At 36.2% G+C, this 21,578-nt stretch overlaps 1 protein-coding gene across 24 annotated transcripts in view; it reads left to right on the forward strand.

Annotated features, from left to right (window-relative positions):
- GPHN (gephyrin) overlaps positions 1–21,578 on the forward strand; it is a 301,374-nt gene that overhangs the window by 236,226 nt on the left and 43,570 nt on the right. For 14 of the 24 annotated variants that reach the window (XM_063331825.1, XM_063331830.1, XM_063331832.1 and 11 more), the window contains 3 exons: positions 10,098–10,140; positions 13,414–13,551; positions 20,112–20,204. In XM_063331825.1, coding sequence (XP_063187895.1) covers positions 10,098–10,140; positions 13,414–13,551; positions 20,112–20,204 — 274 coding nt within the window. Of the gene's footprint in view, positions 1–7,686; positions 7,750–10,097; positions 10,141–13,413; positions 13,552–20,111; positions 20,205–21,578 lie in introns of all 24 variants that reach the window. The other 10 variants (XM_063331823.1, XM_063331826.1, XM_063331827.1 and 7 more) reach the window with 1 other exon arrangement.

A 21,578-nucleotide genomic window follows, 5' to 3' on the forward strand; every position in this document is an offset into this window, starting at 1 on the left:
GTTACTATATTTGTACTTTAAATAGAATTTATTGTTTACCCACTGCTGAATCTCAAATTAGATCCATTATTAGTTCATACATTCAAAATAGAAGCAAAATTTTACTTAATCCTACAGTTTCTCTGTGCGTGGTACTTACCTTGTGACTTCTGTCAAATAAAATTATCCCTTCATGTTAACGTTTTGCACTTATTCTTTTGTTCTCTACTAATAGGTTCAGCTCAAGCACTAAGTTGATTTACAAAGAACTACTTAACATTCAGGACAGTGGTAAAAAGTGGCATTTTGAATAACATCTCATTTCATATTAGAGATTTTGGTTTAAACCTTATCTGTTCAACTTATCAAAATTGTAATACATTTTTTCTTTATTTTTATTATGGTAAAATACTTCCCAGCTCTGCATTTATTAGAGAGAGAATAAGTAAAATTCACAGTGTCTATTAGGAAGCATAGGCACTAAGAAATTGAATGATAAAATCACATCTGTTTTCCAGATAATATATACCTTTCTGTATTCTAAAAATCAAGTAATTCAGAATAATTTCCATCCTTCCCCATTTGGAACTTTAAAGTTCTTTGCTTTCTGTTTTAAGACGAGTCTTTATGTTTCAATTTTAAATGCCCATCTCTGAATTATACCCTTTCTTCTTCTTCCACAGAACAGGGAGACATTTCACCCTGCCTTATGGTAGAGATGTGCAATCCTTTTGAAACAAATTAGATCAAGTCAGAGACCTATGAATGTCATTTTCCTTTTGATTGGTTATAGTTTAGACTCATGTATTTAATCTACATTTGCATTTTCCAAAACCAGTCTTGTCATTATTTCTCTATGATTACATCCATTTAAGCAAAGTTTTTTTTCCATTGTCTTGTGCTGTACCCTACCTTCAACTGTATGGCATCAAAACTGGCTTGATTAGATATAACCATGAAATTTCTTTTCTAGACAACCACTGTTTTCTTTTTAAATCCAGCAGCAAGCTGCTCCCCAGCATACAATGTTTAGTATTTATTTGTTTGGGGTTTCCTACTTAAATCAGTTTGTTTGAGAAACCAGACGTTAGTTTGTGTTCTGTTACACTAGTAAGAACACACAGTGCAATTGCTCTCTAGGTGCAGCTCCCAAAGCAGTCGAACTCTTCAGAGTCAACTTCAGGAATAGAATCTAGGGAAAATTAGTCTAGAGTCTGAAATAGTAATAAATCAAAGTGGATCAGAGCTTCTGTTACATTGCTGTTATGGCTTTTGGAGTAATCACTGATGTAAAATGCCATACGTGTGATCTAATTTACATGTATCTCTAGCTGACATGTAGCTCTAGTGGACAGTATCTCTAGTGGACACAAGGAAATCAAATATACACAGCAGTGTCAGTAGCAGTAACATATAGCTCAAATGTCAGTGAGTTTCCATCAGTGCTCCCTACCTTATCTTCCTGGTTTTCTGGTTTTTCAAATGCAGTTTTGTAACATGGAAACAAGTTTTTTTGCTAAGCGTAATAACCATAAAGTTTTTCTTTTAAGAGCTGGAGGGGAGAAAGAATGTCCTTATTCACAATATTTTCCGTATCCCTTTCCCTTCTATGAATTTCCAAGATTCAGTGCTGCTAGAAGCCCAGCCAAATTAATATTCTGTTCTCAGGCACATAACTGCTGTGGGGAGGCTGGTGGTTGCCGTTGTGCTGGACCTTGCAATCCAGACAGCCAAATTCAAGACAGCACCAAAGGAATCTTATCCTTTTGAGCCTTTGAGGCTCAAAGCAAAATCCTAAATTCAAATCCTCTTCCTGCATTTGAATGTCTGATCACTTTCAAAATAATTCCTAACTAGGGTGTGACAGTATAGTTCTGAGTGCAGTGTTTGCTCAATTCCAGCCTCTCCTTTCTATAGTTTATGAACCCTCTGAAATCGTCATGTTTTTCATCGGTGATGGTTCTGATTTCACTTTAAGGATTCTCCTCAGAGGAATGCGGTCTGTGTTTCTGCCTCAACTCAAAGGCAGAAACCTAGTTCTTCATACAGTGAGTTCACCATACTGATATTTACTGCTCAGATAGATTCACGGACTGAAGCTTTATTTTCCTTACAGTTGTTGCTCCCTAGTTTAAATCTTAACTTAAAAGAGCTTTATTCATTTTTATATGTGAAAGTGTGCAAGTCTGAGGTTTTGCCTGCATACTGTATACATCAGTGACTATAATATACACCATATATAAGATTACTGTTACCTGTGTTTACTGGTTTTTGCTCTTGTACTGGAAGCCCTTCAAATTTGATGCTCCTAGCTCAAATAAAATTGTTAAGCTTAACTAAAATCAACTACTTTAGAGTTGTGCCAGACCCTGAATCAAAGGGATGGAGGCCCCTAGGCCTCAGACCAGGTATGAACAAAAGCAACAGAAGGTAAAAGTTCCAAACAAACCTCTGTTCCTTCCCCATCAACATTTATTCAGCTATTGACAATAACTAGTTATTAAGAAGACTGAATTGTGTTCCCCAGTTGTAGCAGGTGGGGTGAATGGTGACTACATTCCTGCTTTCAGTTCAGGAGACACAGCCGTCTGCTGGAACAGAAAACACGGTGCCATAGTAGAAGGCCCTGAATGGGTACCAAGGAAGACTACATTGCATTTTCTGTCTCCATATTAATGCAAACTTCATGTTTCGTGCTGGAAAAACTTCTTACACCATTTTCCAGGGTACTCATTTTCTGTGTGTCCTTGTTGAGATGCATACTGAGTGATGTTCACATATGCTGGGCACTCCAAATGCAGTTGAAATAAATGGCAGTTGAGGGGGTTTGCATTCTGTAATTCAGCTATAGGCGTGACAACAACTAAATTTAGTCTAGATGTCTCTGGGTCTCAATTTCCCACTTGTAAAATCAGCTCATCCCACTGCTTCACAAAGGTACTGTAAAAATAAATTCCTTCACGTGTATTAGGACGTTTTATATTGTAGAACCGAGCCCAACAGAGAAATCTATAAAGAACTAAATAATTCCACATTCAGAAGAGTTTGCATAATGTTTAGTAAGTAAAATGTGAAGCTAGTTTTTGAACAGGGAGATTAAAATGAAATAGCCTTATCTTGTCTCATGCAGAAGCCCTGATGAAAATAATTAAGATGAAATCATGATACCTCCATGTCAAAGGAAAAATAAGAGTTGTACACATAACATTGACCTGGTATTTCCTAAATGTTGTATTTCGCTTCAGCTTGCCAGTTTTGCTTAACTATATTTAAGAATTTATTCTAAATATTCTTATTTTCAGGGTCATGCCATTCAAGAAAAATAGTTTCCGTTTTTTGCAGTAATGTGGAAATTTCAATGTTTTAATGCTGCATTGAAATTGGCTGTTGCGAAGTCAAGAAATAGAAATATGAAAATAGTTGAAATTTCATTTAAAAGCAAAATACTTGTAATAGAAATTAAACCTTTTAAAAAGTCAGCCTTATTAGTGTAGATCAAGGGTTAGAGAGTAATTTATGGTGTACTTGGGGACAAGAATTTCTATATATCGCTTATGTATTTTTAGTGCATCTGATTGACAGCAGCTTATAAAACTGAGCTGGAATGGACTATGAGTTTAAAAACTCTAAATGCTGGTCAGATAGGATATAACTCAGGCATCTGGCATATACTTGTAAGGCTAAGTGATTCATCAGTCAAATTGCTGGGTTGTGAGATTGTATGAAAATAGGCAAATAAATCCCATTTCTGTGGCAAACAACAAAGACAACAGGAATCTCTTTCTCTTGAATCTCTTTGGAAAGAAAATTTATTCTCTCTGCCTTTATTTACGCTATCTATTTCTCAAGCTGGAGAATAATTCCAGGACATTTGGGGATTGTTTAAGATTTTTATTCAAACAAATAAAAGATCTTTTTCACAGCTAATAATAAAAGTAGTAGAAGTTTTGATTTTCCCAAGTGCAGTGTTTCTAGACATTTTTTGTGTCTTACAAATCACAATTGGATTCTGTTAGCACAGGTTAGAACTATCTGCTGGAGGTTATGCACAAATTATTTGGCAATAATTTCTGTGTCTTGATTTAATAAGTGCTTTAGTTTACAAAAGATGCATGTCCTCTCCGTATTTGGGTATTATAATTAGTACTGCTTTCTGAACAAAACCAGTATGATCTTGAATAAGCCCTGAACAAAATTTCTCAGAAACCTGCTGTCTTTCCAGTGTTATTCACATAGCATATCTGTATGCTGTCCCATACTCTTAAGAGCATAAAATCCAGCACATTTTTTTTTCTAATACAAATATAAGCATTTCATTAAAATTCCTGTGAAGAAATAAAACCCACGTCTTTTCCCTTTACCTCTTTTTATTCTCAGCTATCAAGTCTATGCTGCCAGTTTGTAGTAGCAAGTTTGCTTTCCCGTTAGCTTTCTGACAAGCGGTTTAGTATTTTATCTCCTTTTTTGTTGTATGTGTCATAGTTCTTCCTGTTTTCTCATTCAGTGAGGTGTTCAGCTTGCAAGTTTAGTTGATGTGTAAGACTCTGTTTGAACCCTCTTCTAGTAGTAAACCTAATGATTTTTCATCTCCAGGACAAGGTCAGTTTCCTTTGAGAGACAATGACTTATGAGCATCTTATTTGCATTCCAGAAAACTGCCCTTTGCTGTTTCATTTCATTTTTTCCAAATATCTTTTTTATATATACTGCTTCTGTAATAGGAACTAATTAAGTGGTAAAAATCTACTCCTAAAATTATTTTTACTTCAAATGATTTTTTGCTTATTTCTTCCCACTGACTCCAAATAAGTAATTCCGTGTATGGAATACTACATTATTCATATTTAAATTTTGGTGGGATGAATCCCACCAACAGTGCTGCTCCTTTTAAAAAATGTGTTTATGCGTAATATCTGCTGCTGTCGAGTTCCTTGAGCAAACTTTCCTTTCCCTTTCAGCGGTGTTCTTGGTACAACAAGAAAAAATTATTCTGTAGTTTTGAACTGACTGTAGTCGTAATTCAGATGGCCAGACCTTACATATTTAGCTCAGTGTAAAAGTGCTGTTTTAATAAGAATGCATTCCTGAAATAGGAAGATTGCATCTTGTAATAGGATTACTTAGTCCTCAAATACTTTGTTAAATGTTTTCTGAAGTATGCAATACCTGATACACTTTTCCTGTGAAATTTTTTTAACAGTCGCATTTTTATATTCCATATTAATTCAATCAAAGCAATAGTCTCTGTTCTTCAGATTAGATTTACATTTTTTTTAATGAAACCAACGAATGTATTTCATTGCCTTCTTCAGTTTGCTCCTAGTTTAACCTTATGTATATTGCTTAGAATAACAGGCCAAATCAGTTTTTACGGTGTTATTACACCAGTTTGAGACATTGTTATTCGTGGTTTAGTTTTATTTTATGTATTTCTTTACATATACAGATTAATGTATATTGCACTTTTAGGGGAGAAAAGGTATTTTAGGCAAGAAACACCATGCAAACCCCTACAGTTATAAATCAGATCACGTGTGCTTTGAAATCTAGTTAAAGCAGGCAAGTATTTGAGAGACCATTCATGTGCACAGAGTATATTGTACAGAACTCAGATTATGTAATTACTAATAAATCACACGTAGAAAAAAGCAGCAGCAGCATACTTTCCCACATCACACAGAATAAATTGTCTTCGTAAAACTGATGAACTTTCAAGGAGAGATTATATGAGTTATGCACTTTCTCACCGACAGTAAGTTGTAGTAGGTGCAATACCTCGTAAACCGTCCTGTCTGGTGTTTATGAGACAGTTAGAGGAACAGAGTTCTTAAACTGTTAATGGCTGCTGTGCTTTGCATACCCTGCTTCCTTCATTACAGCTTGGCGAACTCATTCCTTTGCTGTACCTTAGTCCTCTGTGTCTGTATGTACGTTTGGGTTTCTGCTGGTGGTTCCACATTCTGCATGCTTTCCTGAAAGCGGAGCAACGTGCTTTCCCATAAATGATAAAGGTTATGGGTTAGCCTCCTACAGGCTCCGTGTTCCTGAGAAATGGGCTCTTTCTGTTGGTGATAACTCATGTTTTGATGTCATTGTTCTGAATTGTTCTTCATGTTGTAAAATTGAGTGGAAGTGTACTCCCATAAGAGTTAGCTTTTCATATTGGGCTGGAAACTCTTCATCTCTGTGTAGCAGTTTGTTTTATTATAACCAATGGCTTTTAATTGTACCTCCCATAATGAAGAGCTGACTTAATACTCTGTGCTAATCTTGTTATGACTTTAAAAAGGTAAGTAATTTCTCTAACCATTCCTAACAGTCATGGTAAAGTGTTAAAGGGTTTTTCAATTTTCTTTCTGTCTTTATTTTTCACATGAATTTTTCACTTGTAGTATGAACTATTCTTTGTGTCTTTTTCTATTTTTCTTGTAAAAAAATCTTTTTTGTGGACTGATTTTTATTTGCAGCAAAACATGTCATGTAGATTTAAATAAGTCCAATTTAGTACAGTCATTTATTTCATTTTTCAGACCAATCAAGATTGATAGTTAGAAATTGTCAGCAGGACTCTTTATTTTACCATTCCCTTAATTTATTTTTGAGTACTTTATTTCACATTCTGTTTACTACTTCAGCCAATGGGAGAAAGCTCACTGTGCATTCCAGCATGATGAAATTATATCTTAAAGAACATAAAATCCACTTTGCTTAAAAACCAGAGTAATGTGAATTGAATGCTTTGGGTTTGGTTACATTCTGCCTGAGCTACGCAGGGGAATGGTACTGGCTGGTAGCCCACCGTATCTTCTGCCAAGGTACATTGTGAGCCAAGAGGCTGTAGAATGGACAAACAATAAGTCTGTACTTCCCCTGTGAAAGGAGAGACAGCCATAGGTTGTTATTTCTGTAACTACCTGCGAATGAGAAGAATTATAGTAAGAGAAGAACTAATCACTCGCCCCGCTCAGCCATGGTACTATATGCAATGTAATACGGATTCTTTACTTAGCAGTAGCTGTGAAAAGAGTAGAGATTTTTTGTAAATGCCACAAATAACAAAGTAGTAGAACATACAAATAATGAATATGATAAAAGGCACTTAAAGGACATGACCCCATTTATACAAAGCTCCATTGCTGCTAAAACTGTATGTGTTAGGAAACTGGTGGGTTTTATTCAAAATCATATTTTACTGCAATTTTGTTTAAAAATAGCATTTAGGATATCAATGTGCAATTCATATTAAACGAAGAGAAGTATTATGTAATAATTAATTTTGATGTCAGCTATGTTAAAACCTGGTTTGTATTCTGCAGCTGTGAGCATAGGTTGGGAAACGATCAAGTCTGGCTGATCAAGCCTTTTATTTTATTATCATGGATTCCTCTTCCACAGCTGCTTTTAAAATTTGTGGGAAGCAAATTATTTCTCATACTGCCTATGTTGCCCATCAGGTGAGTGATAATATGGAAACTGTAGGCTGGGTGTAAGAAATCAAAAAGTAAATTTAAAGTCCTCTGTGTGCACAGAATTAAAAAATTGACCTGTTAGAGGCTGTGTGTGAAGCCAGCTGTCTTTTGTTACCATTGTCATTTGGACGCTGTGAGAGCAAAACTTTGTCAGCACGTTTTTTATATTAGAAGATTTGATCTGCAAATCTCAGCTGCTCTGTTCATTTTAAATCTCTTGTTTTTGTCCATACACTAGCTCCACTATAGGTTGGAAGGGCTTAAAGATGAACTGAGGAGGAATAGAGGCTACAACTCGAGAGTAACTATTACTGCTCAAAGGAGCTGTTTTCCATTCGCAAACATTGCTTTGCGCTATGGGTTTGGGCTCCTTCTGTTCCTCCACTTTGTTGAAGACTCTCTCTTGACTTCCATTTTACTTCTTTAGCACTGTCTTTGTCTGCTAACATTTTTCCTCCTTCTCTAGTAGCTTTTATCTGTGTCCTTTGGATCACATATTTTACTTAGTTTGTTTTAGTAGATTGTTTCAAATGTTTGTGTTTTGTATTTTTGGTTTTTTGCCTTTTTCTTTAGGACTATGTTATCTCACTGAGTTTCATTCCACAGTTTGCTGAATCGCTTGGTTATTTTGCAGCAGGCCCATTCCTCGTTTTCTCTTTTCATATGGTTTTCAGTGAGAAATAAGAGAGCCTCTTCCATTTTAAACAGTAGTCTTAAACACATAGGCCCATGTCTCCTTTTGCACACACCATCTTCTGCCTTGCCACGTCCATCCTGCTTCTCTTTCTCTCTCTCTCTTTCTCTCTCTGTGCCTCTCTCTCTTTTGTGCTTTCTTTCCTACCATTATACCACCTTTTTGGTCCAGAATTGTCATTTGGTAAATTATAGGTAAATATTTATTTATTCCAAAGAGAGTTCATGTCAAGCCTTTGGAATCTGGTAAAACAACTCTGGGCCAAATTTGGGCATCATGAATATTTTGTTTGCAGATTTCTTGTATAGTACTTTTGGTGGGAAGGAGGGAGGGATTGGGGTTTTTCTGTTTGTTTTTTTTTAAACAACAGTTTTTTTCAGGGAAGGACACCATAACCCACTCTAAGTTGCAACATTACTTTCCATAAGTTATTCCATTACTATAAGTAGACTGTGTTGCGCTGTAGAATCCAATTTTTTTATGTGAATATACATTTGGGGCAAGCTGCTGTGGAACAGAAGAAAGAGGTTTAGAAGTTGGGGCACAGTTGGTTTCAGCCTTAAATGGTTGTTCTTTCTGAAGACAGCTTTTTGTGTGTTGAGTGTGTACTATTCATCAATTGTTAGATCATACATATTCACTTTCTAGGCAATTTTTCTGTAACTGCAAATTGAAACTGTAGTCTAAAAGATAGTCTGGATTCATTCCGCTTTTTCAGCAGAGACAAATGTTCTGCAGGGAAATTACACCGTCAGCGTCACCTGTGCTATTCCACTTCTTTCACCACGTGTAAACGGTTTTGCTTTATTAGTCCTTTCACTGAAATTTAGCAATACTTTTGTCAGTAAACTTAAAAAGAGAAGGATCCACTTATACTATCTCAAAGGTTTGTCTTGCTGTGACGTTTACTTTAGCTGGGGTTTTGTCCACACAAAAAGATTTTTATTCAAGTGTGACCAGTTCAGCCAGATGATCTGCCAGACGATAGGCTGACTTTTCAAATTAGTTCACCTAAACTTGCAGCTTCAGTGCTATTAGACAATGTGCTGCCTTTCCAAACCTAAGAAGAATTACCAAGAGCTGATGCTTCAGTATAGATAAACTGTGTTGTGTTTACAGGACTGATACTCTTCAAAAAAACAATTCTTTTTCAAATCTACACGGTAAACAGATAGAACTCTAAATATCCAGTGTTACTAGAATATTAGACTAATGTGAATCCTCCAGTTTCCCTGGAGTCAGACTAATGTGTCTGGAATAACACAGAGGTAGCTAAGGATCTAGGAAGAGGATTTGTTGAGAAACCAGTTGTCATTCTCACACACTTTTTAAAGTAGAGATGCACTGTAAAATTCATACAGAACATAGCATTTCTTTTAACCAAAGAGAAACAACTGAGTAAATTTACCTGGCTCCAGCCAGGAGCTGTTTATATAATTGTGAGTTGCTTATAGAATTGCAAAGAAGTCGTATTAAATATCTTCAGAATCAACACAATCTAAATTTAGTATTTAAAACTCTTTCTATAATACCCAAAAATATCAATAATAGAATTTTAAAGCAGGTCATGATAATATAGTTATGTTAGTATTTTTTCTAATCATAAAACAGAGTTACTATAACTACAATTGTATAAGAAAATGTGGATTTTCTGTTTAAAACTGGAGCTTAACATGTAATTTTAACCACTGTGTTCTTTGATTTTACTCTATTACTGTCCATAGGCCATCTTGTTTCTTATTGGGCAGGTGTGGAATCAAATTGCTTGTATCAGATTCTGACCATCAGCTACTACCCTTCTGCTTAAATATACTAATCTCATGTAGAGCATGTAAGAATGTTGCTGAAAACATTTATAGCCTCTGTCTTAGATCCCAGGAGCTTGCCCATTATATCTCTGTAGTTTGCATTCTTGTGAACTTCTGTAGCTCATAGACTCCGTGCTCTCTCTGCAGGTCCAGTCTAGGTGCAGCAGCAAGGAGAACATCCTCAGAGCAAGTAAGTACTGAAACTTCTTAGCTCTATTGAAACTAAGACTGCTCAGAAGACAGCAAATGATAGAGAAGAGGAGGATATGGTTGGGACATAAGTGGGTTGCAGAAGAAATTTAATAACTGAAGACAGTGGAAATCCGTCCAAAGAGAAAATAAAAGCGTCAATAACTCATAGTGTTCATGTATTAATGTGTAGTTGCCTTTTAACTTTTTCTTCCAAGTTGTTCTTCTAATGACATGGAAGTCTGTGTTGTCAGTGGTGATGTATTGTTGTAAATAATCATGTATGTGCAAGTTTTATGGGCAAAAAGAATCAACACTGAAAGACGACGACAATGGAAATTCTCAAGTTGAATATATATGATTTTTATTTTCATAACTGAACATGAAGTTGAATGTTGGGTTACATAAAACCAAACCAAAAAATGCAAAGGTTAAGAATTCAGATTTGATCCAAATGACCTGTTCTTTATTTCGCACAATCCCTTTCCTTTGTTTTGTGTGAATCTTTCCTAGTCTAAAATTTGATCCGCCATATGCATGTATATATATCACAACAGGAATAGGAAGTTGTTTTGGTGATAAGAGAGATTGACTTAGCTGCTTCAAAGCTAGAGGATTAGTTTGTTATGCAAAATTTTGCTTAATGTAAATAGTTGTTTTTAGAGACATCTGACATTTGACGTTAGTGAAAGATAACTTGGGAAGGTCTGAGGAGTTGTTCAATGTCATTAACTTGTAATGAAAAAGTATCACTTAGTAATTTTATAATTTATAAAAATCATTATTAGTTTGTCTCCAGGTCTGTTTAAATGCATGATACCTCTAAAAGAAGAAATAGCATTTCTTTTTTAGAAGAAATAGGGAAATAGAAGGGTTAGTAGTTACACATGCATCTTTCTTCCTTTATTCGTTACGGTTATTCACGCTAGTGTTAAGCCTGAAGGAGCTCTGTTTTTCAGTATGTATTTTCTTGGCTTCTCTTACAGAATGATGCGTGTTACTTTTGGTGTTGGAACAAAGTTGTCAGAGATCAGGGGATTTTATCTATTTTCAAAAAACTGTGTTGAAGAACACATTTCTCAGTAGATTTTAACAGAACCTTTGACTTAAGCAAATGACATGTAGTAGACAGTGTCAAATCTGAAGGTAGTACTCAGGGCAGCATTCAGAGCATTTAAAGCTTCTGAACTCATTCACATTTTAAGGGTTAAAGAGGTGAAATATTAGTTTCTGAAGTAGCTAATAGTGAGTTTTAGGTAGCAGTAAAACAAACATAAAAGCACCTGATGGCTGTAGCATAACGGTGGTTTGCTGCCACACAATTCCCCCACCTTTCCCTGCTGTGACATATTTTTTCCTAGCGTCTTCCTTCATTTTTTCTAACTTTTCCTTTTAATAAATAGTTTCTTAATTTATACAGTCAGGAAAAAGTTTTTAATATATATTGTGTGGAATCTGATGGACCTGCAGGAATTACGCTGCTACTGAGCAGGGTTTCTTTCTCTATGCAGAGAAGGTATGGGAAGTTTAACTGTGTCTTAGAAATGCTTTCCTCTCCTTTTCCTCATTGTTATGAGGTTGCTGACAAAATGCGGGCATAATAATGGAAAACGTAAGCTTGCTAGGGACATCCCTGTTGTCAAATCCAGTAATGCAGTTTTTCCACTTTTATTTTACAGTAGTTTAATTTGGAACATTTCTCCCTAGTTTGTTGATGGGAAAGTCATGTTTAAGAGTGTGAAAAGTCTTAATATAGTTCAAATATATCCTCATCAGCTGTTTCTGTCTTCCTTGGTATGCCAACTGCTATGTTCAGGAAAGGAATTAAATCAGTTAGAAATTATTTGTGCTTGACAAATTCACAGTGCCTGCTTTTATCATGTTGTCTTTTAAATCCGTACAAAGAGATTGTTCAACTAATTTCTTCCAGAATCTTTCCTGGGACTGGAATTAGGTGGGCAGTTTTATTTGTCTCTGCGTCTTCCTCTTAAAGATAGTTACTGTTTTAAAACAAAAAATAAATTAATGAACAATCTCCCACATAGAGAGACAAGCAAGTGTCAGTGCTGAAAGAAGTTTTGTATGCAAAGATTGATTAAGCGACTTTCTCTTCTGAAGGAAAGACTTAGATTGCATGATTCTTTTACTATTTTTATAGTTGTTCTTTATTAGAAGACTACATTTAAAGCAATAATCTATTTGTTTCCAGAATGTGCAGGCATGTGCAGCAGCAAATGGGATATTTAAGTAGCTACTGCAGAGGAAAATCATGTCATTAAAAATTGGTTTCTATTATTTGTCAATGCTATCTTACTATAATTTATGTTGCTTTAGGAATATCATTACATATTAAATATAAAACATCATCTACTTTAGGTCTCATAAATACCTCCTTCTTCTGGGCAAATACATTCAAGTTATTTCTACAAATGTCATATTTAATCTCTTGGTTTGTATCTGTTACTCTTGTTTATGTATTCCTGTAATATATGTATTCCTCTTCAGTTGCTTATCTGCACTTTCAAAATCCTTCAAAGCTTGTTGTCCCTTTGTTTGCTCTCTCAGTACGTATCACGAAATCAAACATGCTGCTGGCTTCATTTTCAAACAACTTTTGCTGTATTTTCTCCCAATCTGTCCCTCATACTTGAGAAAAGTAAACTTCCATTAATCTAATCAAGTTATGCATTTTAATGTCATTTTGCTGTGGTGACAGCAATGGGTAGGATGCCCACTAGCTGGAAACACTGTCTGCTGTCCTGGCTGTCCAGTGATTTCATTGCGCTTCCCTCTCTCCTCCTTTCAAACCTTTTGACTCCCATCTCACTCTTAGTTTGCAAACTCACGGGGACAGTGTCCGTTTTTATGTTTTATCGGGGTGCTGCACATAGCATATTGAGGTGTGTTTGTGGAGAACAGAATGAAGAGTGAATCGTCCTGGGTTCGTAGTTGGCGGAACTGAGTTAGCCTCAGATTATCGTCCTCAGTGTAAAATACTGCATCATCTCGAAGGATTTCTGTTTCTAATTAACTGATCTTTTTACACTCATCAAGACTTCTGGTGTGTTTTTCGTGACAAGTAAGGATATGTACTTTTGTGAACTTTTTCAACTATAAATTGCATTTTGTTTTAAATCTGTCTTTTGATTCTAGTTGAATACAGTGTATTCCCAGTGTCTGACATAAATGCTTAAAAGTGATAACTAATTTAACTTACCCCGAAGTGCCATCTACACATTGTAGCATACATAAACTTGGTGCTTTCTCATTGCAGGTCACAGTGCTGTTGACATTACCAAGGTAGCAAGAAGACACCGCATGTCTCCATTCCCACTGACATCTATGGATAAGGCCTTCATCACAGTTCTGGAGATGACCCCAGTGCTTGGAACAGAAATCATCAATTACAGAGGTATTTTAAGTTGGATTCTTTTTGAGGATTAGGGTGATTATTTCCTTATTTTACAACCTTCTTAAGCACTTGCTCTTTTATTAATGTTATGAGGTGTCTGAGATAGTACCTTCTCCAGGTGAAACTGCTTTAGGAAATGCCAATAATAGGAGCAGAAGTCTCCTTTCAAAGTCAGAATGTCAGTTGAGCTCAGTGCCACTCCTTGAAGGAATCTGTAATGGAACTCTAATTGAATATATGAATGAGTTTTCTTATGATCTGTGTTGTATGCAACAAAGCTAGAACATAGAAACCACAATTTGCCTCAGTGGCTGATTTAACCCTGGACTTTTGTAGATGCCAAGTAGCTCCAAGTTGTACTGTGATCGTTTACTCTGTTCTCTTACTGTGGGAGATTCTCACTAAACCGCCTTTCCAATCTGAGATTAATGGTCTAATCAAAGTGATTACTGATTCCAGGTCACTTTTTTCGATGTCTGTATCTTTATGAGTTCTCAGGCTGTTTTTCCGAATCCTGCTTGGACTACTAGTAATTCCAGAATTTGCCTCTCCTTCTCATAAATGCAGCAGATTTCCCTTTCTATTCTACGACTACATTTGATCCTTTTCTGATACTTACTTGCATTTAATGTTTGATTTATTGAAACTTTATAGTCAAGGGAACCTTATTGATTTATACAGTGAGGTTGTCTTAAAAGGCACCAAACAGCAGGCAAAATGCCAGACCTTGTGACTGTATCTATACTTGTAAATAAACAGGGGTAGGTGAAGCTATTTTCTGGCCTTAAAAGGAATTAGCAGGACACCTCTCATGTTTATTCAGCAAAACTGTCTTCCCTTCTGAAATAGTGTGTTCATAATGCCTTTTAGGTGTCTCCCTTGCTTCTGGTATCCCTTATACCAAGCTTGGGCATTATATGGGAGAGTGTTCTTGGCACAGAACAAAACCATGATAGGAAGCATGCTGACAAGTAATCCTAAAGTAGGTAGGGAAGAGGAAACCTCCTCCAGGGATTCCTCCAGATTTTCCAATGGTAAGGTGGTGAGCAAAGAGATAGCGGAACCATGAGCCTCAAGATGCAAAATGTTTGGGACATCAGTGGACTCCAGATGGCAAAGAGGCACAAATTGTTTCTGAGTGCTATATTCTGTCTTCTGCCTTGAAAGTTCAAAGTTTTCATGATCTTCACCAAATCTTTGTGCTGCCACAAACCTGTCTTCATATTGACATACTGATTTAGCAGACTGTGCGTAGAATCGCAGCTGTGTGTTTAGTCACTCCAAGCGGACATCAGCCCACCCCTGTGCCTTGGTAGCAGGAAGCAGATCTCTTGAGAAGATGCTGCTGCATATCCTGCATTCAGAGCAGCACCAATACTGGATCGACAAGGAATATACATATTACACCCTGCACTTTCAGGTGTGCAGATTAGAAGGCAGCATTAGGGCATAAACACTTGAGCATAGCTATTATATCTTTTTGGATAACTGTCAGTTAAATGTCTTTGCTAAGACAACCCTTTGTGGACAATATGATGTGCCACAGTGTTAAGTGCATTTAGTCCAAATAGATGCTATGTATGCAACACTGAACTCCGGAAATACAGGATAAAACTCTGGCAAGTACCTCCCTCAAAAATAAGCACAGCATATGTTTGTTTTGCCTTATAAGGTAGTGTTAAGGTACTATAGCATTATTATTCTTTTTTACATAAAAATAGATTTGCTTTTTTAAACCTATAGTGCAAAACTAAGTGAAGAAATAAGTTCTTTAATTTGGGTTCTATTGATTATGGGGAAAAAGAAGTATTGATAAGCTGTTGTTTTTCCTTTTTCCGACCTTGATTTTGTATATGTCATGTTGTCTTGTCCTTTTGTCTTTATTTTCGTTTTTCTCCATCTCTCTATCTTTTACACTTCTGGATTAAAACTTACATACAGTTTCACAACATTTTTGTGTTGCTGCTGTTGTTTTTCTGGACAGAAACTGTATTTTCCCTAGAAGTTAACAAAATGTAACTAAAAATATTCACCTATTAAACAGAGAATAAGCATAATCCTCACATGCTTCATCTATGTTGATAGAGATAACAATAACGTCGCCATCTTTTTATATGTTTTTGGATATTTATATATACATATATTTATATCATATATACACCAGTCTTTGTGCAAACATATTTATATCAACAGTAGGTAGGGGTCTTTTCATATATCTGATTAGTAAACTTCTTCATTAGAACTATGGTGAAATCAGACACAGCATATATAATTCCCTGCTGCAACATGTTTTGGACAAGCATTCACCACGTAGTTTATCTTACTATTAAAAAAAATTCAAAACATGGGCTAAGTAGCAGTTTTGTGTTAATACTGATAATGTTACCATACCAATAACAAGGTGTTTCTATTCAGACTGCACGCTCTTCAAAATGTCCTTACAGAGATAGAATGGAGGTAATTAGTCTTGGCTAGATGCTTATATTCTCTATAGCGTTTTCTATAGTCTAATTTGTCAGTTCTTACTCTACTACGTGGAAATATGCTGTCAAGGTAAAAGAAGGTATTCTAGTATACTTTATAATATCTCTGTTGATACTTCATTTTGCTCTTCATGTTACCTGATTACTGACATCAAATTCAGGCTGATTCTAAGTCTGGAACATATTGATTATTATTCCTGGCACTGTTATTCTGTAAGAAATAACATTCCAAGTCTGCTGAGACACTTCAGTTATGACCCTCTTCCCTCCCACCCAAAATAAAAGAGTTAGATACATGGTAAGGTCATCAGCTGTAGAGATATTTTCTTGGTTTAATATTCACATAATTGTACCAACAGTGAAAATGTTAACAAAGATATATTCATATCCTTTTTTTTGCACTGTAGTGCAAAACTGTATCTCGCAATTTATTTTTCAACAACTATACACTTATTTTAGCACTGTAAGATCCTCTAATACACAGTATGAAATTTCAGGATGGAGCCTTTAGGAGACATGTGTCTGTGATACTGGAACTTCAGTTCTCTTAATCTACGGATACAAATCTCAAGATGGAATCTCATTTTCAGAAGTTCTTAAGTGATTACCTTAGTGTTACACAGACAAATATATAGGATTGTTTTGGTTAGGTGTACATATGTGTGTGTGTGTGCATGCATGTGCACATATAGATATTAGTTTACTAAAAAATGTTGATTTTGACAAATACAATGAATGAAGAAGCAGTTTTTCATTTAGTTACATATTAATTTATTTTTCAGTTAATATACCTGTAATTTCAGGAGATAGTAAAAATGTAGTCCTGGAGGTCTGAATCTTAACTACCTGTACTCAGAAAAGCACTACTGTGCTGTGTTTGTTTTCTTTGTAGTTTTCTGTCTTGAATTAACACTGAGCTCCTGAAAATTATCTTTCAGGAGCACAATTTCTCTGTAAGGAAAGTGAAATGTTTAAAGTTCTAGGACTGCAATTTATTTCATTAACAAATTACCTAATTAATTTTAACCTGATGTATTTACATGACTAAACGTATTACCTAGTATTCATCCTCATAAATAAAGCTGCTGAATGTTACTCTGTACAAGTAGCCAGTACAGTCCTGACTTAATTCGTGATTAAGTCAAGGCATGCTGTAGTCTCTCAAATCTATTCTCTCCTAACATAAGGGGGAGGATTGGGGGTTGGACTAGATGGTCTCCGGAGGTCCCTTCCAACCCTACCATTCTGTGATTCTGTGATGAGTAAAGTTTTCTTTCGAAACGTGACTTTCACAGTGGTAATTGTATTGCTCAGTGCCTGTATAGATCATTTAGCCTCTTCCATATTAATAAAACAAAAATGGACAATCCTCAAACGTTTTACAGAAGTGTCATAAACCAAAGGCGTCTGAAGCATCTTTCCCACCTGCCATCATCAGTATCTCATATGAAGCCCACAATTAGCCTTCTATTCCAGCTGAATGCATTTACCTGAACATTGTTCCATGGGTATATAAGGTTAAGTTTTTAGACAGCCTGATAATGATTATTCTTCTGAAACTAAGTAGAGGCAGAAGTTTAATTGATACTAAAAGTATGAAGAGTAGGCAATCCACACCTTATGGGCTTAAGCCTCAGAACAGAGCAGTTTTTCTGATCTAGTCCAAGACCCTTTTAACTTCTGTAGAGCTTGGACTTTTTTTTCCCACTGCTTATTAATTTTGAACTAGCTGATTATTTTGATAGCACTGCCTTTTCATAGCACACCGAAGTGCCATGGGGGCAGTATTTTCAAAATGGGAGCAAATCCATCACCTCTAGTGCAATACCTGTCTCACTGCTTCATCCCAGTACCAATACCCTGAGAAATCAAAATTCTTCACAGAACTGTACCCGTTTCACCAGCTAAGCCTTAGAAAATAGCCAAATTTGAAACGTGAATTTAATGTAATTCTCCATTTTGTGTTAGAATGAGAAAGCTATGGGCATCACAAGGGGCAGTTTGATGACAATAAAATATTTCAGAACATCTCTTTTGAATTACAATTAATCAAAATAAGGTCAAACAGTGTATTTCTAAAATAATTGCTCAAATAAGGAAGAATACAGAGGTACTTCAGATTGTCCTTTGGTTGCTGACTTGCTTCATTTTAAATGCCTAAGGCTTCAGCAAATAATTCTTACATTTTTCTCCCCTTAATGAAATTCATTCCTGCTACTGGCTGGCCATATATTCCCTTCAAATATTGCATGGCAGAATGCCAGGAACATACTGTTCAACTTTGCTCTAATTGGTGTGATTTTGCATGCAGACAAGAAGTAAAATGAAGACACAACATGCCTGCTAAAATTAGAAGCATCACTTTTGTATGAGATTTTGTGCGTCTATGAACAGAGGGTGTTTTTACTAGGCCTTTGATAGCTGCTTTTCCTATGCTATAATTTAAATGTCTGTGTCTGCGTTCCTTTTTTCAGTGCAAGTGTACAAGCTTTTGTGAGCTTTCTAATAACTTCTATATTGTGTATCACAGACAGTGATACTCAGTGATGCACAGATGTAAATAGCCATCACAAAGGTGCTTTTCTAGGTGCTTCAACAGGTTTTATCAATGTTTTCATGGCAATACCTATCTCAAAAATGCAACATAAATATTCACCTCAGGCTGAAATTTGATACATATGGATGTGAGCACAATGATGTTACAGTTATTAAAATTATAATTAATCACTAACTAAATGACTTTGTGTTAATAAGTAAAATATAATCTCCATTATAATACCACTTCACTGGAGCCGAACATTTTCAAATCAAGTAGGTGCGCTTTTTAATAAAACCTATCCATTTAGTGTGCAATGTTAGGTCTTCTGCCTTCCCAGCAAATCCAGAACCACATCTATTTCCCTATCTGTAAAACAAGAAACATACTTTATGTACGTCTCTCTTTTTTGGCACATCTGAAAGATCATCATCTATAAAGTGCATATCCATGCACATTCTCCTGGCAGCAGTATTCATGGTTCCTCTCCTTCCTTCAGACTGCCAGCTGGATGTTGCCTTCCTGTGCCACAGCGCACTCCTAAAAGCGGCGGCCTCTCTTATGAGATGAGCTCCCCTTGTTCTACTTGGACATATTAGTATCAAACCGATCTCAGTAGTTCTGACCCATGTGCCCCTTCCCAGTCCATCTAATCACACACGTAATGAATCATCTTTCTCACTCTCCCACTGTATGAAGGGATAAGATGCATATTTTCCACTCTGTTCCACATCATACTTAAAAAAAAAAAAAAACTCTTGCTGGCGCCATAAAAGCAAACAAGTAGTGCGCACTTGGCTGAGGGTAAAGTCATTCATATCAGTCTCTACAGGGAGGCTGAGCCAAATTACAGCCCATCAGTCATAGTTGCTAAGTGAAGGGAAAGAGTATGTTTGAAACAGCTATTAAAATATTTAGAACTATAACAGCATAAATTTACATAAATAATCCTGACACTTATGTGCACTCACCCTCCATTAAGCCGAAATGCTCTCAGCAATTAGGCAAAGTTAATCTATTGCAAAACTTCTCCATCAATTTGGGGAAACTTGTCCATCATCACTCTTTGAGTCCTCTGGGCTCAATCCATCACCTCTCACCTTTTGCACGCAGGATCCGCTTTTGAAATGTTATTTTACAAGCTTTTAAAAAAAGAAGAATTTTTTTTAAAAAATTGAAATACAGGAAAGCATGTATTTTTAAGAGATTTCAGGAGAAAAACTTGTCCTGAAGAAAGAGATACTTGTTTTTTCTGTCTGATCCTATATCAGAGCTATTACATCTGGGCTTGGATAGTTGGCATTCAGATCTACTGTCAACAATTTCACCATAACCAGGAACACAGACTTACTGAACAAATCTTTCATCAACACTTTCAGACTCCAGTCTTTTTTCATTTATGTAGAGGCAAATCAAAAACCGGAGAGATCTATTCATGTCACATACACATACATTTCATCCATCAGAGCACACTGCTGTTCATTTTTCTTTCCCTTTCACTAGCTGTAATGACACGGAGCATTGTCTTTTCTCTTTTCTAGATGGAATGGGCCGAGTCCTTGCTCAAGACGTATATGCAAAAGATAATCTACCACCATTTCCGGCATCAGTAAAAGACGGCTACGCTGTCAGAGGTAAATGCTCACTTTGTAGACATGCAGTATAGTCTCTGTAAAACCACTTTATAACCTGTTAGTTCACCTATTTTGGATTCAGCAGTGGTTATTTTGGTTGAGATTTGATTCAGATCATTGCTGAAGTCACAGTTACGTAAAATGCAACTGTCTTGAAGGCAGACCATAAAGTTTAATCCAGGTCTTTTAATTGGATACATATGTACATGAGCGAAGGTACATCCATGTGTGCTCATAGACATGCACCTGTGTTGCTACTGAGTTGCTTGGAAACATAAAGAATTCGGGCGAGTAACAGAACATCTGTTTCTGAATGACAGATTCTTCTTCTATTCCTCTGTTGTTGATTTAATGAGGAATTTCTTACATATCTGTTACTTTATTGAACTGTCACAGATCCAGCATCCTATTTGTGAATTATTTTATGATTGCATTAAAGAATTTTCAAAAATACGTATCAGAATTTACTCTTGTGGAGGCACCTCAAAAGAAGAACTCGTTTTTACTTTGAATATATTGCAGTTGCTGTATATAAATGAAATGAGTAGTGTGGCTTTATGGAGCAAGCAGTGAGTGGTTTCCCAGGAGACTTGAATCCATCCTCTGCTTTGCCACTAGGTGCTGCATGATTTTGAGCAAGTTTTTTCTCTGTGCATCAGTTTTTCCCTTTGTAAAGTAAGACTAGTGATACTCACCTCAGATATCTGTGGAGGGAAATGCAAATATATATGTTTGAACATTATACTAGTAGTGATTTCATTGGGGTCAGGGTTGAATCATCATAACACCATGTTGAAATTTGGACACAATAGCCAACTTTCTTATAGGGACATTAAAATATCTTTTTTGTTACTGGCAGCTGAAACAACAGAAGGCAGCTGTCCATGAAATAGACTATCTGCAAACCCAGGCAATGGATGTAGTCCAATAGTTTTCTCATGGATTTGACATAAAAATAAACTTCCAGGTCTACAAGAGGAGTTTCACTGCAGCTGTCTGTCATTTATGTGTGTGAGAGGCAGGCAGACCAAAATGACCAGTGGTAAGGGCAAGAGAGTGTAGATGTAGCCAGAGAAATACAGGTAATGTAACGCTGAGAAAAGCTGAGAGGGGGAGCTCTGAGTAGAATGCTGACTGACAAAGGCCTTGGGATTAAGCAAATGCTGTCTTGCTACCTGGTTGCTACAAGGTAAGGCAAAGCAGAAGCACAATATCAGTAAACACACAGAATGAACAGAATGATCATGAACACTGTCTTCAACAATTTCTGTCAGAACCAACACACAAGACTCTAATTTTGGTGGTGGATTCAAATAGAGTAACTGTAAGGTACTTGAATGTATGCAGAGGAGAGCAACAAAGCTGGTGAAGGGG

This window comes from Chroicocephalus ridibundus, chromosome 4, assembly GCF_963924245.1.
Source record: "Chroicocephalus ridibundus chromosome 4, bChrRid1.1, whole genome shotgun sequence".
Taxonomy (NCBI): Eukaryota; Metazoa; Chordata; class Aves; order Charadriiformes; family Laridae; genus Chroicocephalus; species Chroicocephalus ridibundus.